This window comes from Barbus barbus (genome assembly GCF_936440315.1).
Source record: "Barbus barbus genome assembly, chromosome: 27".
Taxonomy (NCBI): Eukaryota; Metazoa; Chordata; class Actinopteri; order Cypriniformes; family Cyprinidae; genus Barbus; species Barbus barbus.
The window spans coordinates 3,237,869-3,261,435 of NC_136755.1; the positions used below are offsets into that span (position 1 = coordinate 3,237,869).

The 23,567-nt window shown below is 38.4% G+C and overlaps 1 protein-coding gene across 4 annotated transcripts; it reads left to right on the top strand.

Annotated features, from left to right (window-relative positions):
* Positions 1–3,710: 3,710 nt before the first annotated feature.
* gmeb1 (glucocorticoid modulatory element binding protein 1) lies at positions 3,711–22,899 on the top strand. Of its 4 annotated transcripts, none has more exons than XM_079380617.1 (10): positions 3,711–3,916; positions 5,725–5,894; positions 6,012–6,067; positions 6,327–6,448; positions 6,527–6,630; positions 7,848–7,996; positions 9,857–9,988; positions 10,067–10,204; positions 11,180–11,302; positions 20,650–22,899. In XM_079380617.1, exons 2-10 carry the CDS (start codon positions 5,764–5,766, stop codon positions 21,441–21,443), a joined length of 1,749 nt encoding a protein of 582 aa, XP_079236743.1. In that variant the 5' UTR covers positions 3,711–3,916; positions 5,725–5,763; the 3' UTR covers positions 21,444–22,899. The 4 variants fall into 4 exon arrangements, with proteins under 4 accessions (XP_079236743.1, XP_079236744.1, XP_079236745.1 ...); XM_079380618.1 differs by lacking the exon at positions 3,711–3,916 and adding an exon at positions 3,937–4,491 and having other exon boundaries at positions 5,722–5,894; XM_079380619.1 differs by lacking the exon at positions 3,711–3,916 and adding an exon at positions 4,061–4,450.
* The last annotated feature ends 668 nt before the right edge of the window (positions 22,900–23,567 follow it).

A 23,567-nucleotide genomic window follows, 5' to 3' on the forward strand; every position in this document is an offset into this window, starting at 1 on the left:
GAGGACAATATTTGGCCAAGATACAACTATTTGAATATCTGGAATCTGAGGGTGCAAAAAAAAAAAAAAAAAATCTAAATATTGAGAAACTCGTCTTTAAAGTTGTCCAAATGAAGTTCTTAGCTATGCATATTACTAATCAAAAATGATATATTTACAGTAGGAAATTTACAAAATATCTTCATGGAACATAATCTTAATATCCTAATGATTTTTGGAGTAAAAGAAAAATCGATAATTTTGACCCGAACAATGTATTGTTGTTTATTGCTATAAATATATCCGTGGCTATTTATGACTGCTTTTGTGCTCCAAGGTCACAAATATAGGTAAACAAAGTTGATCATATGCAAACGTCTCCTCATAGAAAATGAGAGAAAAATCCCAGATTGTTGCTTTTGATCCATGTGCTTTGGGACAACCAGGTTTCCTTGCTCATTTTCACTGCTTTATTGTGCAGATGAAAAACATCAGATGAATGTGCGTCAGGTTGCAGAAAACTGGCTGTGTGTAAACTTTAACAACTTTACATCCAACACTAGAACTTACAAAACACAGGGTTTATTTCTTTCTTAATAAAACACATGCTATAACATAACTGTTTTGGCTGAGACATGGCAATTACTGAAGGAAATTCAGACCGAAGGTCATTGCACACCGAGTCCGAAAATAAATAAATACGAGCTCACGTTGTGTCAATCATGTTTACATACTGCCTCCGAAACTTTCGTCTGTCATAAAAAAAATCGAACCAGGTTCGATTTTCTGCGTTTTCACATCCGTTGCATACATTTTGATATGGAGAATACGAAAAAACGCATGCAAAATTTCAGACTCAGTATGCAATGACAAAACACTGACTTAAATGTGCTAAATGTTAGCTATTTTATACAGGTTGGAAGCTGTGGATACAAAGTTTACAGGGATGGGAAATAGATAAGAATGAGATCATTTAATGTGTTGGCTTAAGCCTGCATTTTCCAATGCAATTCACACAATTAAAAATAGTCGAGTGCAGTGTGAAACATCTTCTGAACGTGACATTTCAAATTCTGATGGGTTGATTCAATTCGATTATTTTACCTTTGAGGAGTGTGTTTACATGTATAAATATTGAAATGAAGACCTGAAATATGTGACTGCACTGCTGTTGTGTTGCACTCACTGAACGGTTTTGCACAGTTTGAGTAGTTTCTAATGCAATTGCATTCATTAAGTACTTACTCGTGGCATATTTAACTGCACATATTGCTTCTCAAGTACTAGTTCACATATGAAGGCATTATAACAATGATAAAATCATTCATGGTGGTGCCAAATACATTGTACACGCCTGGTGGTCAATAGAGAACAGCTATATGACCCCCTTTTAATCAAATTGGTTGCAGGGAAATAAATGGCTAAGTTTATTGTGTACTATAGATCGAGAATAGCACACTTCACATTTTAAATGTTAAGTCAACTGTAATGATTGCTAATAGTAATGATGTACATCAAGCTCTGGGCATTGTAAACTGTCATTGTGATTTGGTAAATGTCATATAAGATTCATTATGTTTAAATAAAACTAGAATTAAGATCGATGTTCTCAATCTCTTGCAGTATGTGTTGTGTCGTGTGTGTGTATTCATTTAATGCTGACTTGAAATATCTGTGAGAAAGCTTTTCTTTCAGCATCAGAGCTATATGATTGGCCGAGGTGCTTGTCAATCATGACAGTCCCCGCCCCCATCCCATGATGCTTCACTCTAGAATAGCTTCCTACACATCTGTTTTAAGATAATGTATCGTATGAAACAGCAAATACATGTCTAATCTTTGGTGTGAGATTATTTGTGAGACTGTGAAGCACAGTGAGTGAGTGTGTTCACCCTCTCTGAGGCGCTCTTCATTCAGAAGCATGCATCTCTAAAAAGGGCATCTGCCGAGTCTGGCGCAGCTGGGAAGGGTCTCTCTGACTCAGATGCGGAATCGCTATCAAGAGATTTCGGATGCACAATTTTTAAAACTCGGGGCTGCTAATGACCGATGTTCTTGGCGCCCTAAAATATGTTAATAATGAAAGAAATATAGTCCACTTTCCCAACATCATGAGTAGTTTAGATTTTGATAAGCATGATGTTATATAGACCGTGCTAAGGTGGATGAGTGCTTTTAATTTGTGTGACCCTGGACGCACAAAACCAGTCATAAGGGTCAATGTTTTGAGATTTATGCATCATCTGAAAGCTGAATAAATAAGCTTTCCGTTGATGTATGTATGTTTGTTAGGATATGTTAATATTTAGCTGAGATACAACTATTTGACAATCTGAGGGTGCAAAAAAACTATTAAAATATTGAAAAAATCTCCTTTAAAGCTGTCCAAATTATGCATATTACTCATCAGAAATTAAGTTTTGATATATTTACAGTAGGAGATTTACAAAATATCTTCATGGAACATAATCTTTACTTAATATCCTAATGATTTTTGGCATAAAAGTAAAATGGATAATTTTGACCCATAGTGTATTTTTGGCTATTGCTACAAATATACCCCAGCGACTAGTTTAGTGCTCAAGGGTCACATATAATGAAGGATTGCTCTTTTATCAATGCATTTCCATGACTTTTTCAGGCATTCATGATTATTGCCATTTATTTGATTATCCATAAGTAATAATAGTTCAAAAAATTATGGATTTGTTGCAACTGCTTGCCATTAGCAGGTTTGAACAATTTGATCTATATTAGCAGCAGTGCTGGGAAGGTTACTTTGGAAATGTAATAGATTAGAAGTAACTCTATTTAAAATTTAATAAGTAGTGTAACTATTTGAATTACTTCATTAAAGTAACTGATTACTTTTTGAGTTCTTTTCTAGTTAATTAATATTACTCAGTGCTTAAATGTACACTATTGCCAAAAGTACACCCCTTCTAATGAACAGGTTTGACTACTTTAATAATTTTCACAAGTACAAATCTTAATGTGGTTAACTAGGTACTTAATTAGGTTAAGGATATAATGATATATTCTAAGGAATTGTGTGCTTCCGATTTTCTATTCTCATCACCAAACACCAATGCCTTGCACACGCACTATATGGACAAAAGTATTGGCACACCCCATTCTTTAGAACAGAAGAAGGCACTTCCAAAACTGTTGCAACAAAGATGGAAACATAATTCATGTGTTTAAAAACTGTATTTCCATCTCAGCTGCAACAGTGTTGGAAGTGTCTAAAATAACTGTACCCATATGTACAAGTCAGTGGTGTTTGGTGAAGAGTTTTCAGCTGAAGGTCTGCATTCAAAGCCACACCAGATGTTTCTGCAGACCAGTCAAGTTCTTCCACACTGACTCAATCAATCCTTTCTTTTTGATGTTAGAATAGAAACTGTGGCTATAAAATCAGAAGCACACGATTCCCTAGAATACCATTATATGCTTCAACATGGAAATTACTAAAGTAGGCAAACCTGTTCATTAAACGGGGGTGCCAATACTTTTGGCAATATAGTTGTATACACAAGGACACCTTAAAATAGCCCCCCAACACTGAATATTAGCAAATAAATGTTCCAAAATCATGTTTTTTTGTCCTGCGTTCCAGTTAATAGGCCAAATAACTACATATTAACACAAAAAAACACGATTTAAGAAAAGTAATAAAAACGTAGTTATCTGTTTTTGCAAATAAAGTCTTCAGATATCAAAGGCCAGCTGATGTTGTGAAGTTCATACAAACAGACGCAGAAGAGCTACTATTATTACACAAAACCGAGACTTGTTCAGCGACATGCCCCTGGTTTACTTCAGCAGGAGCAGTGCTGCGGTGTCTGAACAGGGACGAGCTCGAGCAGGAAGTGCAGCTCTAACACACTGCGCATGTTCACGCAACGCAAGGATGGCACCGAGCGCGATCTAAACGGTAAGACCGGTCCAAACTCTGCGGATAAACGCCTCGAGCGCGGCGGAGCACTTCAGCGGCCCGTCGACCAGAAGCGTCCGCGGAAGCCCCGTCGAATGGCGGAGGAGCGTCGCGTCGTTTGTGTGTGTGCGTCCCGCCGCACGGGAGACGTCATGAGAACAGAGCACCGCGGCGCGACGCCAGCGCGTCATTTAGATACAGCACGGCTCGCGAACGCTGCGTGAATTAGCTGCGCTCGAGGTGTTTGTGAATGCGCTGTTTGTTTGTAAACACACCTTCACTCCCAAACGAGCAAACAAACAGCGAAGTGAAGCTAGCCTAGCGCGTTAGCATCACGTCCAGCAGAGCAGTGAGAATGAAATGGCGCACTGTGAAGGGCTAACATGCTAACCGAGTTAGCCTCCGAAGAGCACAACACTTCTTAAAAGAAACATTCACCATGGCAACCATCATAGTTTCCGCCGCAACACCTCAGATATTACAGCAGTTAAATCATCATAAACGCACACCGGAGCTCATTCAAACACTGCAGCGGTGTGTTAAGCTAGTTTGGCTAATGAATGATAGCTGATAAGGTATTTTAGGACAATCTGTTGTTAGCATGGTCAAATGTACAGTGATTATATATTTACTCCACCGTTATTCAATGCTATTATCATGTCTTTAAATCCACGGAGCACGTATCTTGTAGAAAGCCAGCTGTTTAGTTAGTCTTCATTAGAGGATGAGCAAAACATTGACCAAATAATATTTATTTAGATGCATACAAGTGCCTGACAGTAAGGCAGTAGGGATTTTTATTTTAGTTGTGGATATAAAACTAGTAGTTTATGTAGTTAGTACCATACCTTATGTTATTGTCATTTAATATATATATATTTTTAAGTGAAATACTTGTTGCAACTTGACTGAAGTAATTTGTCAGGCGGTTGTAATAAGGAATTATGTTTGGGTAACTGTTAGTTTTATTGTTATTTTTTTTTATGAATGCACAAGTTTTAAAACCCGAGGCTGCCAACGATCATTATTCTTGGTGCCTCAATTTATTTCTGTTAAAAAAAGAAGAATTTGAAAATATAAAGCATTGAAGTCTGCAATGGTGTTTTACGTTGAAACTTTCCATTGCTTAATTGTAAAGTTTGATGTTATGTTGCTTAAGAAATTTATATATGATTAATTTAAAAAATGTTTAAGACCAGGATTGTCTATTGAGAAAATTAAACATGTTAAATTTTAAAGGTCTTCTATTTATAATCTACTAATCGGTATAATAGAATAATAATAAACAACAACAACAATATAAATGCATATAATAATTATTATTATTATGTAGACTATTGGCCAAAAGTTTGAAAATATATATATATTTTTTATATTATTACAATTCAATTATTACAATATTATTACACTTCAAAAGAGAGTTTTCTATTGTAATATATTTAATTAAAAATTCACTGTCACATGATCTTTAGAAATCATTCTATAAAAAAATATTCAAGGACACATTAAAGTGACAATAAAGACTTTTATAATGTTACAACATATTTTAAATGCTTTTTCAAATGCTGTTCATTTGAATTTGTCAAAAAATCATGAAAAACACTGATGATAATAATAATAGTGAGCAGCAAATCATTAGAATGATTTCTGAAGATCATGTGACACTGAAGACTGGAGTAATGATGCTGGAAATACAGCTTTGACTCAATTACATTTAACAATATATACGAATAGAAAGCAGGGATTTAAAATTCTTAATTTCTAAACCTTTATTCCACAATCTGACTAAAATCCCAAATCTAAAGCAGGACTGTCATACTCCTCGGTGTTGAAGGAGAGCGTGGGCTATGGCAGAGACAGAAGTCACTGTGTCCATGGAGGACGTGGTGGTGGTGAAGAGCGCTGAGGAAGAGGATGCAGATCCAGACAACCAAAGCAAGACTCAGATGATCCTGCAGCTGCAGCCCATCACAGCTGGGTGACCACAACACAAACATAATAACAATAATGCATCAAACCTGTCATATTAAACAAAAACTATTCTGGAGTAAACCGATGCAGCTTGATGTTATAGATGATGTTTTCTGTTTGATAGGCTTGGAGATGAAAGCAGTGAGACAGATGGTGCAGTTGTTGCTGTGGAGACACAAGGTAACCATGTCCTAAAACTTAACAGTGGGGATTTTCCTTCACGTCATGACAGCAGGTTTTGCACAGCTCACGTGTATTTTATTAAATGCAGCATGTAGTTTAAACCGTCTGTAATTCACATCATAATTATTAGCAGTAATCATTCTGCAAGTGCATCTTAAATGCTGTCTGCTCAAATTTATCAGCTCTCTCCAAGCCCTAAATACACCGTATGCAGTTTTGCCACAATAAACTCTTGTTGATGTGTGTGTATGTTCAGATGAGGCGTCTGCTGAAGGAGAGGATTTGGAGCTTGGTTATCCCATTACATGCGGAGAGAGTAAAGCCATCCTCCTATTCAAGAAGTTCGTCTGCCCAGGAATCAATGTCAAATGTGTGAAGGTTGGTGTTGTGTAGAGCTTAATGCTGCAGATAACCGCTGGTAATGTGTTTAATCTGGCTTTCTCTGTTTCCCCGCAGTATGAGGATCAGTTGATTAGTCCAAAGCAGTTTGTGCACTTGTCGGGTAAAGCCACCTTGAAGGACTGGAAGCGAGCGATCCGGATGGGTGGGATTATGCTCAGGTCTGCTCAGGCTTTATGCATTTATGTGACCCGGGACCACAAATCCAGTCATAAGGGTCAATTTAGATTTATACATCATCTGAAAGCAGAATAAATAATCTTTCCATTGATGTATGGTTTGTTATGAGATACAACTATTTGAAAATCTGGAATCTGAGGGTGCAAAAAAAATCTAAATATTGAGAAAATCTCCTTTAAAGTTGTTCAAATGAAGTTCTTAGCAATGCATATTACTAATCAAACATTAAGTTTTTATATATTTATGATAAGAAATTGACTAAATATCTTCATGGAACATGATCTTTACTTAATATCCTAATGATTTTTGGCATAAAAGAAAAATTGATAGATTTGACCCATACAATGTATTGTTGGCTATTGCTACAAATATACCCCAGCAACTTAAGACTGGTTTAGTGCTCCAGGGTCACATATTATTTTTTATTGCGCTTCAAAGGCACTCAAAATTGAGTTTTTCATAACCATTTTTATGAAAATGTGGAATTAGTATTTTTGTTGCACTTTTTTTTACAAGCTGTTAAACACAGAACGCATCTTTGCATTTAAAAACGCGAGACACAGTGCTGAGGAATGGTTTTATAAAAAATGCAGCGCAGAATGCCTCCTCTGCCATGTTGGCATCAAATTAAACAGTTGCCATTCCAATTTGCTACTGTAAACAAAAGCTTGCAACGCTTGCCCCGCCTCCGGGGGGTTCTCATTGATCACAGAGATCTGATCTGATCATCATCCAGTCTGTCTGGAGTGACATGAAGAAACAGAACAAACTGAGACAGACTCAATCCAGAAGAACTGTGTCGCCAAGACGCTTCAAGAAACCTGGATGATGATCAGATCTCTGAGGAGCACTGGCTGTTTCAGACAAACATCTCACTGGATTATTACAATTAATGGCAAAATGAATGTTTGGAAATGTAAACTGATATTTCCTCCTGACACACTACAGCAAAAGATAGAAATAACTGACTTACAACCATTTTTAGCTGCTGAGAATACTAGTGTACTAATAATTATGGCCACCACTGTATATCAAGCTCATTTGTTACACAAGATCAAGGAAAAGTCCCCACTTTGACCCCTTTTGGATTTTCAATGAAAACATAATTGTATTCTTCAGTGAGTGGTAGTCATAACCTCTGACAGCTCTGTGTGTGTATGTGTGTGTGTGTGTGTGTGTGTGTGTGGGTGTCATGAAGGAAGATGATGGACTCGGGTCAGCTGGATTTCTATCAGCACAGCACGCTCTGCACAAACACCTGCCGCAGCACCAAGTTTGACCTGCTGATCAACAACACACGCTTCCCACCGGACGGCAGTGGGCTCAGCACACCCACCACAGCTCAGGGTCAGAACACACACACACACACACACTCACTCACTCTACTTGTGCACAATGCACTTTTCTTGTTATTAAGTCTAAAATGTGTTTTAATGTCACTTTTGATGAGGATTGCATGATCTTTGAATAATATCGAACTTTAGATGCTAAATATTTAAAATGTACCTGAAATATACTTGCAATAGTTACTTCTGCACAATTAAAGTGCATTAAGTACAAAAGTAGTTGTTCCAGTACACCAGTTAGGTGTACTAAAAGTACAATTGCAGGACATTTTATTAAGTATATAAATATATATATATATAAAAAAAGTATTTGTAATATACTTATCATGAAATAAATATATTTCAAATACATTTAGGTATATTTATTTTTCACTAGGTTAATCAGTAGCGTATAAATTCCTCCATGCGCATCAAAAAAGTCATGTGACTTTGCGCTGTGGGACGGCAAAACCTGATTAACCAGTGGACAGATCTCGTTCGACAGCATCTGAAATGTTATGCTCATTCTGAAACGCCTGAACAAAGTCTGTCGTCAAAGTATTTATGTATAATTACCTCCCAGAACTGTTACACGACTGCGTTCCCAAACAGCAGCATCCAACGCCGAAAGCAATGACCGCATTTATTGTGTTTCGTCTGCTCGCTGTAAGGCGCAAGTAAATTATTATATATGAAACTGATTATATTCAGTGGCATCTCCTGTTTATCGTAGTGATTTATAGTGCCAGTTTATCAGGAAGTGGCGATTTTGTTCTCTTTGACTCGTTAGATGGAAACGGTGCTTGTTCGCAAATTTGTTATGCAATATTTCAATATTTTGCGCAACTTTGCATGGAAACATGGCTAGTGACACAACTTTGACCAAATGACGGTTATTGTCAGTTAAATTCAAAATCTTTAAATTAATAAATAAAAATTTAGGTAAAAATAATCTATGTATGTTTTTCACACAACTTTCAGCAAAAAAATTTTTTTTTGATTTCATTTTGTACCAATAATTTAAGGTACATTTGGAAAATGCTTTCTCAGTAAAACAGCTAATGGTTTCACTTGATATATATTTTTATCAATGTAACTTATCTGCTAGTCGCCAAGCTTAATCATTAAACACCATTTTGATATTACAAATGTTGGTGAGTTTGTTAACTGCGTTACAGACAACTGTATAGATTGACAGGTAACATAGTTGACAATTTGGCCATTTTGACTCATAATTTCAGTGGCAGGCCTTGTCTGGCAAACCAAATGTTAATTTCTTGACCAGGTTAACCTCAGATTTTAATATTTATTTGAATTAAAATGATACAGGTATTGCAAATCATAACAATGCCCCCAACATTGTTGACAGGCAATTAATATACTCCTTTACAATAGGTCTCACATTGGAAATATATACATAAAAAAAAAAAAAAATGTAACATAATGTGTTCAAAATGTCAGCCGCAGAAGAAAATGACATGATGCTGGTCATATAGTTTTATGATAAACCATTTTTAGTTTTTGGGGGATATTTGGTTTGTAACACAGTTGACAGAATATTTTTATTTTTTTTTGTGGATGTGAGTTAAAATCTTTTGTTATGGATGCTTCAATTCATCGTTTGACAGCACTAATATATATATATATATATATATATATAAATATAATCTTGACTTCAACATTTTGAATTCATTATTTAGAAAAAGCAGACTTTGCAAAAAAAATAACTGATAAACTGAAAAACAGGGTACGCAAAATATATGTGTGCAATTATAGTATGTATTCTCTCAATGCATAAAATATGTTAGGAAAGTTATGTAATCATCAATAGACATAAAATGTACCCTAAATAATACATAGTGTCTGTTTGTGTGTCCTGCAGGGCATGTTTCTGTGGGTAACGGAGGTCAGATGGCCACAGCAGAGGAGAAGAAAGAAGACGTGATCGATACGGTGGAGTGGAGCACAGCCACGGTAGAAACCTCAGAGAAACGAGACTCACCTGATATCTCAGGTAAGCATTCAGACTCTCATACGTTAATGAAGATGACATCCACAGACGTCACGAGTGCTGTACTGTGTGTGACCCCAGACGAGACGCTGAGTTTCTGGAGGGGCATCGCTGAGGTGGGGCTGATGGGGGAGGTGGTGTCTAATATCCGCTCCGAGCTGCTGAGTCTGCTGAGAGGAGTTCAGCTGCGCATGGATCAGAGCTCTCTACAGGACGCAGGTCAGTGCTTCATCTGTGACAGGTTTGTCCCGTGAAGTTCAGCTCCAACCCTAATCAGAAACATCTGGACCCATATTCACACAGCATTTTATCTTACCACTAAGAGTTCTCCTAAATAGCAGTAAAAGTTTTTAGCTAAGAGCTTCTCTTAAAACCTATTCACAAACTTTTACTAAGGAATAGAGAGAAGTCTTAATCTAAGAGTAAGGGCGGTGTTGACCTCGTTGCTATGGATGATGTCAGCATGCTTACTAACTATGCACACAGTGATTGGCTGATAGGAGAGGGGCGGGGTCTCTGTCAGAGATATATTCATAGAAATATTGTAGAGCATGATATTATGTTGCCATATCCAAATAAAGGTTTAAAAAATAATGTTAATTGCCACATTCAAATAAAGATTTTAACATGCAGGCTAAGTGTCACTAATTAAACAAATATATGTTCAGCTAATTGTCAGTCTCTTACATGCATGCTTCTTGTAGTGGATGCATATAAACCGCCTTTTAATTAACAGAGTAGAATAATCATGGCTGATAGTAAGACATGCAAACGTACAAGAAAACCAAACTGGACCCAAGAACAGCTGTTACTTCTTGCCCAGCTGGTTAATGAAAAGGGTATACCGTTAAACAACTGTCAGTCACTCTTTGCGGAGACCTCAAAAATGATCAAAGTACCATACTGAATGCTTTCTGCTGCAAAACTGTCAGTCATTTTTCACATAAAGCTCCAAAAATAATAAATAAATCCAAAATGAATTAGCAGGCTGGCTGTCAGTTCAATAAATGAACAAAAAAACACTTTATTAAGCAGTTTATTTAATATAAATAGGACCACCGAGACGTTTTGTCAGTTTATGTAGTAGTGTTGTAATTCAGGTGTAGTTGTGGTAGCAGAATGTGGCTATTAATGTTGAGTTGGTGTTTAGTGTGTGTGCGTGAGATGTGATCATGTGATCTGTGGATCTTGCAGAGATTGCGGTTCTGAGTAACCTGGCACAAGTCTTTGACCTGCTGGACTCCATCAAACAAATTCTGAATGTTCGACGGCAAATGACGGACCCGGAACATACGCAGGCCCTCAGAGCACTGACAAGTGAGTGAAGAGACAGTAGAGATGGTTTCAGACTAGGGATGCAGCGATACCATGATCCGATCCGATACCTCAATCTGATACCAGCACAGTGTTATAAACTAGGTTAGTGGTGATTCAGCAGCAAAAGATAGCCTACTCTAGAAAAATCATGAGTGCACAATAATTGTATAAAATCTAAACATTTAGTGAAACAAAATTTGGTGGGGAACAAATAAAAGTTAATAAGTGTGGGACTAAATCTGCTAAAATGTCACACATTGCTCTTTGTATTGTTGTAAAATACATTCATGAAACACAAGTAAATGTGACCCTGGAGCACAAAACCAATCATAAGGGACAATTTTTTGAAACTGAGATTTATACATCATCTGAAAGCTGAATAAATAAGCATCGATGTATGGTTTGTTATGAGCACAATATTGAGAAAATGACCTTTAAAGTTGTTCAAATGAAGTTCTTAGCAATGCATATTACTAATCAAAAATTAAGTTTTGATATATTTACAGTAGGAAATTTACAAAATATCTACAATGAACATGATCTTTACGTAATATCCTAATGATTTTTGGCATAAAATAAAAATCAATAATTTTGACCCATACAGTGTATTTTTGGCTATTGCTACAAATATACCCCAGAGACCTAAGACTGGTTTTGTGGTCCAGGGTCACAAATATATTTATATATAAAATATGTACTATAAAATTAAAAAACATTTATTTTAAATGTATAGCACAGTAATGAAGGCAGCAACATATGATAGAGAGGACAAAACAACAAAGACTATTAATAATCTTTCATTGTGCAAAAGTAAAACATTACAATACGAAAGGGAATGGCTCCGATAAAGAGCGGCACAAAGCGCTTATGTGCATCCCCTGCGTAGAATGATGCACTTGAAGCAACACGGAGTCACAGCGCGCAGCATAGAAGAGTTCAAAGTACAAAGAGAAGAGATGCTGGGCCTGTATTTTCTGGGCCTTTATTTAAATTTGGAGTTGGGATAACCTCCAAAACCAAAGGTGATACCTTTTTAAAAGGTCATTGTCATCATTGTTAGTTGACTTAGGTGTCCTCTTCACTACTCCTAACGTTTCACAGATTTAGGAGCTAGTTTTAGCACTAAAACGCTTTGTGAAATACTCTTAGAGCAAAAATTTAGGAATGACACGCCCATTATTTTTAAGATTTTCTCTTAAATCGGCGAGTTATGAGCTACTTTTAGCCTTAAGATATTTTGTGAATACGGCCCTGATGCGTAGTGTATTATATCTGTGCAATAGTTTGAGTCTTTTCTTCTAACAGTTTTAAATCTCAGTTATTGTGCGCTCCTGAAGAGAGTTCCATAGTCTTGACTGTAGTAACTGAACAAGACGCAGTTTGAATGCTGAATGGAGGATGACAGACAGCCGCAGCGGAGAGAAGAGTTTACATGAATTGAATTTAATAACTTAATTATTCATCTGTATCTCACATTGAACTATGGAACAGATTCAGAACATTTGAAATATAGTGCACAAAACCACTTTATGGTGCTTTATAATGTTTTTGTGCCTTTCGTGGGGCTCAACGATAACACAGAATAGTATATGCACAATATCAGATCTGCAGAAAATGACAGTATCGGAGCCGATACCGATACTGAGTATCAGATGGATGCATCCCTATTTCAGACTAGAACTTTTCAAGAAGGCTGGAGCAATGGGCGTGCCGAAAGATAGGGGCATGGAGAAAGGTCTTCATGATTGGTCGAAAGCCAGGGTGTGGAGTGGGGTTAGGGGTCATTTCTGTTGTACTGATTCACCTTTCAGCACGCCCATTGCTCTAGGCTGCACCACCCCCATTCAGTTAATTTTCTGAAGTAGTCTCCTGTCAGTCAAGTATACTTCTATCTTTGTCTGTCAGCAGAAAAACACGAGTGTCACGAGTGTAAGGCCTTTCTGAGCCCAGCCGCCCTTTAGATTATTTCACAAAGTCCCATAATTCGTATTCACAGGTTTTCTAAAAGTGTTTCTAAAACATAAGGCACAATTTAAATCATTTTGTGAAAGATTCTCCTATAGTTTATAGTATAACTTCTAATGGGATCAGTAGACTGTCTGCTTAATATCTGCTAACACTTTATTTGAAGACATTCTTCTAACTTAAGCCCTATTCGGACGGGAATAGTTTTCCAGGGGGTCGTTAGAGGAATTTGTGTTTCACAGACGTACTTTGCTATGTGTTAATACCGCCCGATGTTAATCTGCCACGTCTGCGTTTTTCTCACACATCCCTTGTAATAATTCTAGAGCAAATTACCTACTGTTTTTCAGCAAACTCTAATCCAATCCGAATGGAAATGTCTGTGATTGTTGACGATATTTCGTTTTTTCACAGTTTCCTTGTGTGTTTTGGCCAATGTGAACTAGACGCTCTTACTACTGCGCGAATTTTTGATATGTTTGCCTCCCGGCAAAGAAATAAAATAATAAAATCAAGAGCCAGATCACGTAAACTGTTAAGACTAGGGATGTAACGGTATGAAAATTTCTAATCACGATTATAGTGACCAAAATTATCACGGTTATCAGTATTATCACGGTATTGTTAAAATGTGCTGGAGATGTTCAAAAAGTACCGAAACATAAATCACTTCACCAAGTTTCATACTTAAAAATCAACAAACAGCAAATAAAATGACTTTTTGTTTGCATAATCACTAAAACAATAACATTACCAATGAGGTCTGGATTTTAAATGACAATTTGACTGACAACAGTTTAATAGCATGTTCAAATAAATAATGTAAATGTTCAAATAAAGCTTTGAAAAAGTTTAACATAAAAGGTAGACCTCACATTTCAGCCTTTAAAGAAAAGGGTTAAATTAAAATGATAATTAATAAATGATTATATGTATTTTATCTGCTCCATAAATAATTCTATATAGCATATCTGAATTGTTTAAATGTACATAAGCTTGTTTTTCATCAACCGGTTAAAATTTACAGCAGGTCATGCAAATTTGGTCAATTTTTTGGCCAGACAGAAACTGCACACAGACTGAATGTAAATAAGTGTCTGTAAATCCACTCTCTGGCAGCAGGTGGCGCTTTATACGGAAAAGCTGAATTACAGCTGATTCCTGTGAACTCCGCGAACACTTCCTTTAGGTATTACATGGAGCGAAGATGAGAACAAAATGCCATCAAATCGTTTCTGAAGACAGTCCGAACCTTCAGAGGTACATTCATATAATTAATTCATTGATATATTAATTTGTATAATTCCCTTAGCACTCTTTTAAAACCTCCCAGCTTTTCCGCCCTGTTTTCACTCAGAACGAAACTAAGTTACTGTGCTGCCGTGCGCACGTGAGACTGTTACTGAAAACTGCTTTATGCCAGACAATATTTATTTATCGCGAGTTGTTCAAATCACGGTAATCGAATACGGTTTTAATGATAATTAAAATATGAAACGATAATACTAACCGTGGGGAATTTTATCATGATTTATCGTCAAACCGGTAATCGTTACATCCCTAAGACTGTAATATCAGAGTCAGGTAAGATTACTTGCCTTCACTCTATTACATAATGTTTCAATTATATATGTACCTTTACGAAAATTGCACATGGTTTTACTACAAATAAATACAAATTAAAATAGTTAAGCTAAAGTAACCAAAAATTAACCATGGTTTTGTTATACTAGCCATAGATTAACCATGGCATTTGTAGTAAACCTGTGGTTATACCAGAGATGGGCACTCGAGTTATTGACTCGGGCTCGAGTCGCATTTTTATAGACTTCAGACTTGACTCAGACTCGACCTGAAATTACTCCGGACCGCATCCGCACCCCGGCATTCATCCGGACCGCGAGGTGCGCCATGTTTAAGAGCTGCGATGATGCGGTTATTTTAACAACAACAGAAACACGGTTAGCAGCAAAATTATTGATTACTTTCGATAAAACTCAGCAGAAGAATTTTCAGCATTTTTCTTACTATTTATCTATCTATAACCTATGACTCTGACTGTTCAAACCAGATGTGAGGAGATGTTTCTGATCTACATTTAGCATTATTAATTTGTAGGCTAAGAACATTTCAAAAGCGTCATGTAATTATAATTGGGAAAATTGTTGTTAGATGGCTAGGATAGAACTTAGAAACCCTGAACAGAAACAGTATTTTTTTCTGTCACATGGCCCCGCATGTAAATACAATACATGTAAAAATGTAATTTTTTAATTTTTTTTGTCCGGACCTCTTGGAAGAAAATGTAGAGGCAGCGCCTCTTGGAACTTTAATTGAATACCCCTGACTTATAAAGAAATACTTGATTTGTATGGTTTTGTAATATCTGTGTCACATAGGCTATTTCCTTATGTGTCATGGTAGATCAGACTCTTTTTATAGAATTTGATTACAGAAAAACTGTTTTGAACATGGTAATGGATTAAAACATAAGTAACAGGCTGGATGTATATTAAGCTTACATCTTAACACCTTTTTACAAAGCAGATCATAGATCGTATATTTTGTCTATAGCCTATAAAACAGCTTCATAAATAGGAAGATTTGAATACATGAGGATTCTGAATGGGATCTTTTAGCGAGCCATTAAACGACTTGAGACTCGACTCGGACTCGTGACCAAAGACTCGAGACTTGACTCAGACTCCAGGTCAAAGACTTTAGACTTGACTCAGACTCCAGCAACAAAGACCTCAGACTTGACTCGGACTTCAGCAACAAAGACCTCAGACTTGACTCGGACTTCAGCAACAAAGACCTCAGACTTGACTTAGACTCCAGCAACAAAGACCTCAGACTTGACTCCGACTTCAGTTCAAAGACCTCAGACTTGACTCGGACTTCAGTTCAAAGACTTCAGACTTGACTCAGACTCCAGCAACAAAGACCTCAGACTTGACTCGGACTTCAGTTCAAAGACCTCAGACTTGACTCAGACTCCAGGTCAAAGACCTCAGACTTGACTCGGACTTCAGTTCAAAGACCTCAGACTTGACTCAGACTCCAGGTCAAAGACCTCAGACTTGACTCGGACTTCAGTTCAAAGACCTCAGACTTGACTCAGACTCCAGCAACAAAGACCTCAGACTTGACTCCGACTTCAGTTCAAAGACCTCAGACTTGACTCAGACTCCAGGTCAAAGACCTCAGACTTGACTCGGACTCCAGGTCAAAGACCTCAGACTTGACTCAGACTCCAGGTCAAAGACCTCAGACTTGACTCGGACTCCAGGTCAAAGACCTCAGACTTGACTCCGACTTCAGTTCAAAGACCTCAGACTTGACTCGGACTTCAGTTCAAAGACCTCAGACTTGACTCAGACTCCAGCAACAAAGACCTCAGACTTGACTCCGACTTCAGTTTAAAGACCTCAGACTTGACTCAGACTCCAGGTCAAAGACCTCAGACTTGACTCGGACTTCAGTTCAAAGACTTCAGACTTGACTCAGACTCCAGGTCAAAGACCTCAGACTTGACTCGGACTCCAGGTCAAAGACCTCAGACTTGACTCCGACTTCAGTTCAAAGACCTCAGACTTGACTCGGACTTCAGTTCAAAGACCTCAGACTTGACTCGGACTTCAGTTCAAAGACTTCAGACTTGACTCGGACTCCAGGTCAAAGACCTCAGACTTGACTCGGACTCCAGGTCAAAGACCTCAGACTTGACTCCGACTTCAGTTCAAAGACCTCAGACTTGACTCAGACTCCAGGTCAAAGACCTCAGACTTGACTCGGACTTCAGTTCAAAGACTTCAGACTTGACTCAGACTCCAGGTCAAAGACCTCAGACTTGACTCAGACTCCAGGTCAAAGACCTCAGACTTGACTCCGACTTCAGTTCAAAGACCTCAGACTTGACTCGGACTTCAGTTCAAAGACCTCAGACTTGACTCGGACTTCAGTTCAAAGACTTCAGACTTGACTCGGACTCCAGGTCAAAGACCTCAGACTTGACTCGGACTCCAGGTCAAAGACCTCAGACTTGACTCCGACTTCAGTTCAAAGACCTCAGACTTGACTCGGACTTCAGTTCAAAGACCTCAGACTTGACTCGGACTTCAGTTCAAAGACCTCAGACTTGACTCAGACTCCAGGTCAAAGACCTCAGACTTGACTCAGACTCCAGGTCAAAGACCTCAGACTTGACTCGGACTCCAGGTCAAAGACCTCAGACTTGACTCCGACTTCAGTTCAAAGACCTCAGACTTGACTCCGACTTCAGTTCAAAGACCTCAGACTTGACTCGGACTTCAGTTCAAAGACTTCAGACTTGACTCGGACTCCAGGTCAAAGACCTCAGACTTGACTCGGACTCCAGGTCAAAGACCTCAGACTTGACTCCGACTTCAGTTCCGAGTCAAGTTCCTTGTTCCTTGTTCCAGCTGAGCTGCTGATCAAGTTTAATGTGTTAGATCAAGCTTCCAAGCTAGAAATATTAGATCCAGCCACAGACACCAGATCTTGTCAGAAAATATCTGGTTTGTCTGGAAACAGAACAATTAGTCAGCAACATTGTAATACCCAAATCCTGTTAACAGCATGTCGTGTCTGATACCTAAAACCAGTGTTTAATCTGGTACCCAAAACTCTTTTAAGATGATGTTATTATGTCTTAAATTATTAAGATTATGATACCATAATCAATAGCAATGACAGATTACTGCTTCACAATCACAGCATTGTCCCGTAACATTAAAAACTTTGAAATGGAGACCTTCGCTTATCTCTTACTTCTGAACACAAATATCCCTTGAAACCACACAATCATTAAGACCGAACAATAGTGGAAAAATAACATGAAATATAATTGCACGGGTTCTCAACACTGGCCCTCGAGGTCCACTTTCCTGCAGAGTTTAGCTCCAACCTTGATCAAACTCGCTTGCTAGTAACTTTTGAGTAATCCTGAAGACCATGTTTAGCTTGTTCAGGTATGTTTGATTAGGGTTGGAGCTAAACTCTGCAGGAAAGTGGATCTCAAGGGCCAGAGTTAAGAACCCCAATAATATTATATAAATGAATAATTAATGAATGAATCCGTGAAAGAGTATACAAATAGAGTATATAGCTGGCTATGTGATGTCAAAATGTATTCATTTACAAATCACACACTATAATAAAAGTGTCATAACATAAGCAAGAAAAAAATAAGTCTTTATCATAATTTGTGAAATAAGGAATACACGTTTTTGGTGTTTTACTGCCACTAGTTCATTACAGCTGGAAACTGAAGTGCATTGTATGTATAGGTATGTTTTTTTGGAGTTTTACAAAAATGTAGAGGCATGCTTTTTTCAATGAGCCCTGATGACGTTTGCACTGACTCTAGGGCTGAACAATTATCCCTCCCCTCCAGCAACCTGTTACTTCACAACAATTAGTTAGCGGTCCAATGAATTCCCAATAAAAAAAATTAAGTCTTGCCCTCTTTTTTTTCTCATTCGAGAAGTCGTTTCACTCAAACATACTTCACAGTTGGGAAGAAAACTCGCAATTTACGTTTCATGCCATCTTTAAAGGGGGTTTAGACAAAAGCATTGTGCTTATTAGGGCACTCATTACTGTGGGAAAGTCACAGAGTACCACTTTGTTTTAAGGACCAGTTCTCACTATTAACTAGTTGCTTATTAGCATGCATATTTCTACAATATTGGCAGTTTATTAGTGCTTATAAAGCACATATTAATGCCTTAAAGGGATAGGAAAGACTATCAATAGCAAGCTAGCTTTGAAAGTAAGCTCCCCCCACCCTCCCTTCACTTTGCAAAGCCTACATCCGCAAAACACATGAACTTACTCGGGCAGACCACAGGCTAACCAGCATCACGATGAGAGACGGCGCTGGTGAAGGATTGAATGCAACGCTGTCAGGTTACCTCATGTCTCATTCACGGTGAGAAAATATATCATGTCTCATGTCTGCGCAAACAGGGTGCGCAGAGGTGTGCGAATACATATTTGACAGGCAGGCAGGACAGCCTATCATAATGTTCGGACCGAACATTTTGATTGGACAAACATTTTATGGTCCTATGCCTTCCACAGTCAATATAAATAAATACAAATAAATGTAGACCACTTAACTTGATGTGAAGAGACTTTCAACCAGCATAACAAAAAATGTTTTTGAACCAAATCACCTACCCTACCTTTAATATTGAGAACAATTTTTAGAACTATATCTTTAACGTTATCTTTATAGTTGTCGTTCTTGGTGAGAACGGGCCTTTAGTCTGCATGACCATATTCTAGATCCCTAAAGAAAAAAAATCGTTCTCAATATTAAAGAGCCCACACCTCAACTATAACAATAAAGGCACAGAGAAACGATGTTATTGGAATCACTTTCAGAACTATTTTTCCCAGCTGATGAACAATAAAAATATTGACAGCCAATCAGAATCAATCCTGCAGTCACAAGCGCGAGAATTTAAAGCGGCAGACGAGCGTGCGCTTAGTATAAACAGATGATATCGTCCACTGGTGTGGACGCTAATATAGTTATCTTTATAGTTATCGTTCTTGGTGTGAACGGGCCTTTAATCAAACCCCATATCTAAACTTAATTACTCGCCCTCATGTCGTTCATCTTTGGGACACAAATTAAGATATTTTTGATTGAATCTGAGAGCTCTCTGACCCTCTCATAGACAGCAAAGATATTACCACGATCAATGCACAGAAACGTAGCAAGGACATCAGTAAAATAGTCCATATGACATCAGGGGTTCAACCATAATTTTACAAAGCTAAGAGAATACTTTTTGTGCGCAAAGATAACAATAATAACATAATTTATTCAACAATCATTCTCCCCGAGTTACCATCTTCCACCATTTTGGAGAGTACCCCAGAACGTAATCTTGTGTGTATGTCCTTCTTAATATCTTAATTTGTGTTCCAAAGATAAACGAAGGTCTTATGGGTCTGGAACGACATGAGGGTGAGTAATTAATGACAGAATTTTCATTTTTTGGTGAACTATCCCTTTAACAACTACCTTACTAACTATTTATAAGCAGCAGATTAAGAGTTTAATGATGCAAATTCAAAGTTAATATTAAATAGTGAGAACTGGTCAGTCTCATAGATCAGTGGTTCTCAACCACATTCCTGGAGGACTCTCCTTTGTCTGACACACCCATTTCAAGTCTGTGAGTCTCTACTAATAAGCAGGATACCTGAATCAGGTGTGTTTGTTTAAGGAGACATGCAAAATGTGCAGTGTTGGGGGGTCCTCCAGGAATGTGGTTGAGAACCACTGTCATAGATTGTTTCAACTCTCTGAAAACAACACCATCTCTTGTGTGTCTGTTTAGCATTGGAACAGCAGGTGGAGGAGCAGAAACGGCAGCAGTCGCTCAGCTGGCTGTCTCAATCCCAGGCCTTAAGCAGTCTGGTTCTCCCCTCTACGCCTCCATCCAAACGCGCTCCCAAACGCCCCCGTCTCCAGCGGCCCGCCTCCACCACCGTGCTCAGCACATCCGTCGCCCAGCCGCTCACCCTCCAGCCCCAGCAGTTCACTGTGCTCTCCCCCATCACCCTGTCCTCCATCGGCCAGTCGTTTGCGGTGGCAGGCCTCAACCAAGCCTCCAACACGGTCACCCTACACACCCTCCCCGCCGGCTCGCAGATCTTCACCAGAATCGCCGCGGGTTTGGACGGAAAAACCGAAACCATTGCGCTCCATCCGGCGTCTGGGCTCACGCTGCTCGGCACCACAGTCATGCAGGACCACGGGCAGCTTGTGAGCCCCGTTGAGCTTGTCCAGTTCACGCAGAAGGCGAACTCCGGCGTAGCCCAGGAGGGTCAGATGGTCACAGGTACGGTAGTGATGCAAGAGAGCGTCGTCAGTGTCGTGCAGGAGGACGAGAACCAAGACAACGCCACCCTCATCGAGATAGACCCGGCTGCAGCTGACCACAGCGTGAGCGTCATGGAGCTGCAGCTCGAGGGCGAGGAAGCCGAGGGCGGAGCAACTATGGTGGAAGGAGGCGAGGAGGTGGTGCAAGGTGAGACGGAGGAGATACAGCTGGATGCCAATGGTCAGTTCCACAATTTGCCCGTTGTAGTGGTGGAGGAAGAGACGCAGGGTGCCGGCAAAGCCAAATGAGACCCCGACACGCTCACACAAACCGCCCTCAGAGACTGACGGCCCGAATCAGACAGGGACGGGGATTGTGTCGCCCCAGGTGGAGTTTGTGTTTGTCTTTCCAGCTGTCTGGTTTTTTTCATTACTCTCTTCCTGCACAGCCAAGCTCAGCTCTTCAAGCCTGACGTGTCATGTATTTGTAAAAGCAAGTTCAGTATTCCTTTTTTTTTTTTTTTTTACGTGCGAGAAGCAACAATTTGTGATGTTTCATTGGAACACATTCAGTATTTGCTTTCGTTTTTGAGTGTGGAAGTTTAGACCGGGCACTTATTTTTCAGTTTCTCTTGGTTTCGGTGCCAAAATGTCATGTTGTAGCCAGATTATCTACTTTGTGAATCTCCGAGCTGAAGGTGAAGACTCACAGTTCAAGTGATATTTAAGACACTCCCATAATGAGAAATGACACTGTCTGTGGTCTCTTTGTACTTTCTGACATCAGCGTATAAATGGCACTAAACAGTGTTTTTTAACTCCGGACCTGGAGACCCGCAGCACTTCAGTTCATGCAGTGCTCTGCTAGTGATATTATAGTCTGAATTGTGTGTAAATAAAGGAGGTAAAAGTGCAATGCTTGGGTTCCCAGGATCAGAGTTGAGAACCACACCGTTAGCACACATAATGGAAGATGTGTTATGAATGTTTGTGATTGGATCCTGTGTGTCCTTCACTGAAAATAAAACGGATCTTCCTTTCCCCCGTGAGTTATATATTGTAAATGATGGTAGATCGCGGGATTGTGCATTTCAAAGTTACAGTTTCAGAGTTATGTTTTGGAAAGCAATTGCAAAAATACTTGATTTGGAGGTTTATAAATACATTGTTGTTAATTTTGCGAAACAAGTTAATTTATTCCGTTTAAAGAAATCGTTTGTGCGACATTTATAATTCTGTAATGATTTACTCACCCTCATGTCGTTCTAAACCTGCTGTGGACCACAAATGGAGATGTTTAGCAGAATGTTCACACACGGTTCACGCAAAACATTATTTTGCTGCTTGTTTGAATTAATTAAAATGAGCTAATGCATTAAGTCTTGAACATTTTTTCCTAACATACATTTATTACATGCAATTGACTTACATTTGTAAGACAGAAGTGTATTTAACTGTGTGAAATGAAATTTTCTAGTTCCCAGCATGCTTTGCATGGGACTAGACGAGGAGAGTGAGTTTTTTTTTTCAAATGGTTTTTGATGAGATGAGGTGAGAAAGTGGGACTTGTTAGTTTGTAATGAATTGAATCAAAATGCCAGAGGATGATGCATTCCCACCAGCCAACATGCTTTTTATGGGTCTACAAAAAGATTAAGGGCAGTTTTTTTTTTATTGATTTATTTTTTATTGAAATGATCAAGAATGACAATGTTACAAAAGATTTGTTCAAATAAATGCTGTTCCTTTGAACTTTCTATTCATCAAACACTCCTGAAATGTATCACAGTTCGTACAAAAATATTAATCGGCAAAAACCTTTCCAGCATTGCTAATAATCAGAAATGTGTCTTGAGCAGCTAATCAGCACACTAGAATGATTTCTGAAGGATCATGTGACACTGAAGACTGGAGTAATGATGCTGAAAATACAGCTGCGCATCACAGGAATAAATTACATTTTACTATATTTAAATGGAAAACAATCAAATAAATACAAACCTGGAGAGCATAAGTGACTACTTTCAAAAACATTCAAAAATCTTAATGATCCCAAACTTGCTTAAGTGTGGAACTAGCATTTGCCACCCTCACCTGTTTGTACACTGTGACAGACTGTGACGTGTTCAGATGTGGATAATACCCTCATGAGAAATATGATCAGTGTTCAAGCATCCGCTGCTTGGTTAACTTACACAAGCTGCAGTCTGAACAGACAGAACTAGTTCTAAAAACATGGAACTAACAGTGTTAACAGTCAATCTGAAGAATCGGTAACACTTTATTTTAAGGTGTCAAAATACAGGGTAATTACCTAATTAAGTAATTAGTAGTAGCCTTTAATAAAATGTACTTATCATGTAACTAAGTTATGGAACAACCTGTGCGTACAGTTTGTAATCATGTAGATGTAATAGGCAGCTACTGTTACAC

What these genes read in the sequence shown, in the direction of transcription:
- gmeb1 (XM_079380617.1), top strand. Translation starts at nt 5,764, where the DNA reads ATGGCAGAGACAGAAGTCACTGTGTCCATGGAGGACGTGGTGGTGGTG. An exon ending in TGTTGCTGTGGAGACACAAG is followed by an intron (nt 6,068 to 6,326) that starts GTAACCATGTCC and finishes GTGTATGTTCAG; the next exon opens with ATGAGGCGTCTGCTGAAGGA. An exon ending in AGACTCACCTGATATCTCAG is followed by an intron (nt 9,989 to 10,066) that starts GTAAGCATTCAG and finishes GTGTGACCCCAG; the next exon opens with ACGAGACGCTGAGTTTCTGG.